The 6,406-nt window shown below is 52.2% G+C and overlaps 1 protein-coding gene across 1 annotated transcript in view; it reads left to right on the top strand.

Annotated features, from left to right (window-relative positions):
• Positions 1-6,086, top strand: part of EME1 (essential meiotic structure-specific endonuclease 1) — a 6,849-nt gene extending 763 nt beyond the window's left edge. The window contains exons 2-9 of the mRNA XM_015570848.1: positions 321-1,114; positions 1,197-1,324; positions 3,559-3,648; positions 3,741-3,862; positions 4,032-4,200; positions 4,445-4,560; positions 5,287-5,476; positions 5,732-6,086. Coding sequence (XP_015426334.1) covers positions 346-1,114; positions 1,197-1,324; positions 3,559-3,648; positions 3,741-3,862; positions 4,032-4,200; positions 4,445-4,560; positions 5,287-5,476; positions 5,732-5,908 — 1,761 coding nt within the window. The 5' untranslated portion in view covers positions 321-345 and the 3' untranslated portion in view covers positions 5,909-6,086. The remainder of the gene's footprint in view (positions 1-320; positions 1,115-1,196; positions 1,325-3,558; positions 3,649-3,740; positions 3,863-4,031; positions 4,201-4,444; positions 4,561-5,286; positions 5,477-5,731) is intronic.
• Positions 6,087-6,406: the final 320 nt, after the last annotated feature.

Here is a 6,406-nt window from a genome sequence, read left to right as displayed (position 1 = left end):
GATCAATGTGGGAGGAGTGTGTGAATCTTGTTACGGCCCCCTTAACATTTTGTATTAGAGACCTCCACTTCATTTATATCTCACCTTGACCCAGAAAGGATTTGAGGAGGGTTCCTGTTAGACTAAAGGTGTATCTCTCTGAGTTCCAGGTTGAATGTGGGGGACATACTCTGAGTTCCAGGTTGAATGTGTTGGGGACATACCCTATTTCTCTGTTTCTCTGTATCGTATTTATCTCCATAAAGCTTGGCCAGAGAACACATCTATCTAGTGGGCTGAATTGAATGCCACAGTCTGTCTCATCTTTCTTTGTCTTTTAGAGAATTCATTTGGTAGCACGTATTAATGGCTCTAAAGAAGTCATCGCTCTCCCTGGACTCCTCCAGTGATGCTGAGGAGTTGCCAGTATTTACCTTTCTGAAGAAGGAACCATGTTCAACAAAGAGGAGGCAGCCTCAGAGGGAGGAGAGGATCGTAGTGGTTCACACCTCAGATTCTGAGGCCTCCTGTCCTCCATCACCAAGGCGGAGAGATCCACCGCCCGTCCCAGACGCAGCTGAACCCATCACACAGACACAGCCAGTCAGGGTGCTGAGCAGCGGGAGTGAGGATGAGGAGGAACTTATTCCCCTGGCTGAGAGACTGACATGTAAGTTTTTGACCCAAAAGCAGCTGAGCCCTGAGGATTCTAACTCCCCAGTTAAAAGCGTTTGGGATCCTCAGAATAATGAAGGAGCATCCCATGACTGGAAAAAACAGCCCTTTCCAAAGGTCTGTGATGCCTTCCTCCGAGACACCTCAGAAAGGTGTACATCGAATAACAAGGACTCTACGGCAGACAGTCCATGCCATCAGGTTCCAGCCCCACAAACTACCTGCCCTCCCTGGGGCGTCAGCTCGCCAGTCACCAAAACAAATGCCGAGGCCCTCCCACCTCAGAAGAGAACCAAGCACAGTCAGAAGGTCCAGAGGAGAGGCCCACAGGGACAAGCAAGCCGGAAGGAAAGCACCCTGAGACAACCACAGAGGGGAAAAACGGCAGCACCGGCTAACAGACCAAACGCCCGGAGGCCAGAGGAGTGCTTGAAGCACATCGCCGTGGCGCTGGATCCAGGTCCTCCAGCATCTGTCTTCACCTTGTGCTGAGCTGTCTGCTTCCTGGGCCGCCCACTGACAGCCCTTTCCGTCTGTTGCAGTGCTTTTACAGATGGAAGGCGGCGGCCAGCTCCTCGGAGCGCTGCAGTCCATGGAGTGCTGCTGTGTGATTGAGGCGCAGGCCGTGCCCCGCAGCATCGCCTGGAGGAGGAGGGCCGGGCCGGCTGCGGTAGGGTTTCTGCTATGTCTTTCCTCTCCCTCCTCCCTCTTATACATATCAGTCAAGTCCCCGGTACAGCCCTAACCGGTTTGGCTCAGTGGATGGAGCGTCGGCCTGCGGACTCAAGGGTCCCAGGTTCGATCCGGTCAAGGGCACATACCCAGTAGGGGGTGTGCAGGAGGCAGCTGATCGATGTTTCTCTCTCATCGATGTTTCTAACTCTCTATCCCTCTCCCTTCTTCTCTGTACAAAAATCAATATTAAAAAACACACAACATCGTTTCTAACTCTCTATTCAGTGTGGATAGAGCATCGGCCTGCAGACTCAAGGGTCCCAGGTTCGATTCCGGTCAAGAGCATGTACCTGGGTTGCGGGCACATCCCCAGTAGGAGGTGTGCAGGAGGCAGCTGATCGATGTTTCTCTCTCATCGATGTTTCTAACTATCTCTCTCCCTTCCTCTCTGTAAAAACTCAATAAAATTTATTTAAAAAACAAACAAACAAAAAACACACAACAGATGGTACACTCAACTTAGGTAATACAGGAACTACTTTCCAAGGCGTGGGTGGGGTACAAGAAAACTGCAAAGGACAATGCAGTACTTCAGGGTGATAACAGTATTGATTCAGGTACTGTTGTCATTTCAGGTCATGCTGTTGTGCTGGGCTGTCCTGTGCACTGCAGAATATTTAGCAGCATCCCTGCCATTTACTCACTAGATGCCAGTAGCAACTTCCCCAGTTGTGACAATTGAAAATGTCTCCAGATGTTGCAAATGTTTCTTTGAGGAAAATCGCCCTGGTTGGGTACCACCAGGTTGTCATAGCGGTTATCATGCGTACGCCTGAAGGGATGAGGGGAGAGAGTGTTTACTGGAATCCAGAAGAGAAATGTAGAGAAGACCACCTTGGAAGAAGCTTGACCTCCCATAGAGGAGTGTAGCAAACGCTAGGTGATCCTACTGGGAGGGGGCCGGGGAAAGAGATACCCTGACTTCCCTTTCCTCCTTCCCTCCCTCTCTCCCTCCCTCCCTCCAGTCTCCAGGGCCACCAGCCAGAGGGCGTGTGGACTTTGTGACATGGCCTGTAGAGATCACCCTCCTTGGGCAGAGAGTGTGGGGAAGGGAGGAGAGTGATCTGCGGGGCAGAGGGAAGCTCATCTACACAGGATTCCTAATTCCCTCTGGGCTTTGAGAATAGGCGGGCTTGGTTTGAACTGCAGCCTTGTGGCTTTACGCCTATGACCCTGGGCAAATTATTTCATCACTTTGTGCTTCATGTATACAATGAGGATACTGTTACGTCCCTTTCAGTCCCCCCACCCTTGTTGTGGGGACTAACTGAGGTAACCAAGCACCAAGCACATAGTAGGCACATAGTACATGCTCCTTCCTGGCCTGGACACCCAGGTTACTATACCTCCTGTACCTTCCACTCCTCTTATCTGCGAATCCAAAATAGTCCACCCCACATTTTCAAGAGTCTATAGATGAAACATTATATTTTTGCTCTCTTGTTTGGATCTCATAATTTTCTCAGCCCATTTCAACTTGTAAATGTTCCTTTCTTTTTTTAAAAAAAATTGATAGCCTTTGTGTTGCCCATTCACTTTTGGAAACTAGTGAATGTGGTGTCAAAAAAGGCATAAACTACACACTTTGCAGCCCTTTCCTGCCCTTGAATTTGATGTCTTTGGTGGAGGAGCTGTGTAAGTAACAGTTTAAAAAAAATTGATTAAAAAAAATTGATTTTAGAGCGTGGAAGGGAAAGGGGAAGAGATAGAAACAAGGATGAGAGAGAAACATCAACATCAATTGGCTGCCTCCTGCACACCTCCTACTGGGGACCGAGCCCGCAATCTGGGCATGTGCCCTGACGGAATCCATCCAGTGAGCTCTTGGTGCATGGGGTGGTGCTCAACCACTGAGCCACACCGCCGGGCTCCTTTCTAATCTGCCTTTGAGATTCTGGACAGTTGATTGAGGACTGGGGAGGGACAGGATCATGGTTATTGGTTCTTGCTACCATGACTTCATTCCAGAAGAAAACGAATAACATAAAATGGGCTAGGCTGATGGGGGAGAGTTCCTTTAGAACAGCCGTCGCCAACTGGTGGTTCACAGCTCACTGGTGGTCCGTGAGGTCCGAAAGGTTGGCAGCCGCTGCGCTAGAAGGCCTGGGTCTCGCAGTGCTGAGCACCTGCTGACTATCCTCCCTCCGCTGGGTCCCGGTGCTTTGGCAGGATGGAGAGGAGGCCTGGGTGGAGGAGCCGATGGTCCTGGTGCTGCTCCCGGCAGAGGCGTTTGTGTCCATGATCCACAACTTCAAGCAGGTGGGCAGAGCCGGAGGGGTCGGCGCCGAGGCGGGGACAGAGGGCTGACTCTAGGCAGCAGACACTAATGCGGTTCCTGCCCCTCTGTGCAGGGAGGTCCAGGCAGCACCGAGAAAGGGACGGAAACACTACGGAGCTTTGTAGCAGACATCACGGCAAGGACAGCGGGAAAGGCTCTGTCACTGGTGATTGTGGATCCGGAGAAATGCTTCAGGTTTGGATTTGTCAAGACTTAGCATCAAAAGGGGCAGCTCTGGGGCCAGCAGGGGCGAAGTCGTTCATCCCAAATCTAGATCCTTCTGCCAGACAGCAATCCTGCTGAGCCCCGGGGGATGTGCTGGTCCAGGCTCCTTGCACCTCTTCTGCCTCAGCTCAGCCTGAAGGTGCTTGCTTCCCTTCTTCGATTTCCTCCCCTGCTTTAGTGCTCCACATCCTCCAAGGAGAAGGAAGCCGGGCGTGGCAAACGGAGAACAGGCCAAGGAGAAGAAGAAGAAACAGAGACCACCAGAGGCCAGCACAGGGCCCGGGGTGTCCAGGGTGGACATGGAGGAGGTAAGAGCGTCCTGTTGCCTGGGTCGGGCCGGGCACCCATTTTACTAACCCGATTTGCTATTGAGAAAGAGTGACATGCCTGCTGGCCAGTTCTCTCTGCCTTGGGACTAAGTAGGAGAGAATGGGCCGAACAGGAGCCAAGCGGGTGGGAACAGGGAGGAGAGAAGCCTCAGGGAACATGGGGGGAAGAAAAGCTTCGGACTAGTCTCGCCGCCCTTCCAGTCCATCTGCCTTTGGGTTTTAGGCACTGGTGGATCTGCAGCTACACACGCACGCCCAGGCCCGAGTTGTGCAGAGCTGGCAAGAGCTGGCCGACTTCGCGTGCTCGTTCACGAAGGCTGTGGCTGAGGCGCCCTTCAAGTAAGTGCCCAGGCCAATCCCAGCCCACTGTTGGGTCCGGTCCTTCACAGTCGTTCTGGTACCCAAAGATGCCCCTTTCCCTGAACTCTGCTGTCAGTCATTGTCTCAAGCTTGACCTCACAAGGGGGATTCTGGAGAAGACCCTCAGGCCCGGTCCCTTTCAGGTGTTCTGTGCTGCCAGTTGGTCCAGGTTCACCATTAGGCAGTTATCAGGATTCAGTGCAGGTCGGGTCACAGTGTGACAGCCTCTCGTAAAAATAAGTGTTAGCCTGCTTAGCTCAGGGAGTGTTCATAGTCAGAATTTAAGTGAGACCTCGGAGATCTATTCCAAGTCCCTCGTTTTCTACCTGAGGGAACTGAGGCCTGAAGAGACAGACTTAGCCAAGCTCCTAGCACGTTAGAACCACCAGAACTGACTGCGCAGTGCCTGAGGCCCAGGCCCAGGTGTTTGACCCTGTGCACTGCCTCTCCAGTCAGTGCAACCCAATCTCAACATAAACTAAAGATTCTGGTACTTTTCTGGTAACTTCTCTTTTACTGAAAAGGACTAGATGTTGTTTTAAGGGAAGCAGTAACTAGCGTTGCTTGGGATCAAAGTGAGCAAGATATAACCTTATGCCCACTTCTTCCAAGGTCACTGGAGGGAGGAGTTTTAAGTTCCCAGTTAGGGGACAGGTTCAGGAAAGTAAACAGTGACTCACGGCTCTTGATCCCTGCTATTTGCAGGAGACTCCGAGATCAAACTAATTTCTCCTTCTGCCTGGAGAGCGACTGGGCTGGAGGGGCGAAGGTGGACCGTGCTGGCAGGGGCCTTGCTCAGGTCTGGCGGAGGCAGATTCAGCAGCTGAACCGAGTCAGCCTGGAAATGGCCAGCGCTGTTGTGGCCGCCTATCCCTCCCCACAGCTCCTGGTCCAGGTATGCTGCTGGGGGGCCACCGCCCCGTGCCCTGTGGCCTTAGTGGGACTCCCAGATGGTTTTCACGGATAGCATTGGTGAGGGCCCAAGATTGCCTTGTTGGTCAACAATGCAGGTCTGCTGAGATCCGAGTTAACATTGACCTAGGGTGGGGGGACAGTTCTTATCCCCCGACCCAAGCTCACCACACACTTGTTCCTCGATGAGGGATGACTGTGAATGGTGTGGTATTAAGAGATCATTTTCCACCTTCAGGCTTATAGGCGGTGTTTTTCGGAGCAAGAACGCCAGAATCTGCTTGCAGACATACAGGTGCGCCGTGGGGAAGGCGTGACATCTACCTCCCGCCGTGTTGGACCAGATCTGTCCAGGCGCATCTACCTTCAGATGACCGCTTTGCAGCCAGATCTCTCTTTAGACAGTGCAGACTGAAGCTTAGCCCCAAGGGACAGGATGAAAAGCTGGAGATTTCTGCCTCAGGACATGACCAATGAAGAGAGGGAGGTGTCGCCTGGAGCACAAGCCTGGGTCAGGCCCACAACAGATCCTGGGTGCCATTGTGAAAGTCTCCCTACCTGTCAACTGGCTGAGATATTTGCATTTATCTTCACCAGCATTCAGTGTTCCTCTCCTGGCAAAAACCAAGTGCCATGCATGAGCCACCCCTGCCCCAGCCAGCCCTCAAAATACAAAGGAACACAGACAGGCCATTCAGACACATATTTAATAGTTGCAGAAATCCAAAAGAGCCTCAACATCAAGTCTTGAGATCATGAGTGAAGTGCCCTCGGTGGGGTGGCTTTCTAGGCTGGGCATCCAGCCCTGTTGGCCCACTGAGGCTGCCTCAACCAGCCAGGGAACGGGTCTGATCACTATGCCGACTTCTGTATTCTCTCCGTCTTATATGTACTATGTGTTTAGTTTCAATAA

This window comes from Myotis davidii, unplaced genomic scaffold (genome assembly GCF_000327345.1).
Source record: "Myotis davidii unplaced genomic scaffold, ASM32734v1 scaffold327, whole genome shotgun sequence".
In the NCBI taxonomy this organism is placed as follows: Eukaryota; Metazoa; Chordata; class Mammalia; order Chiroptera; family Vespertilionidae; genus Myotis; species Myotis davidii.
Note: the sequence above shows the minus strand (reverse complement) of the source record. Positions and strands in the feature narration are given on the sequence as shown.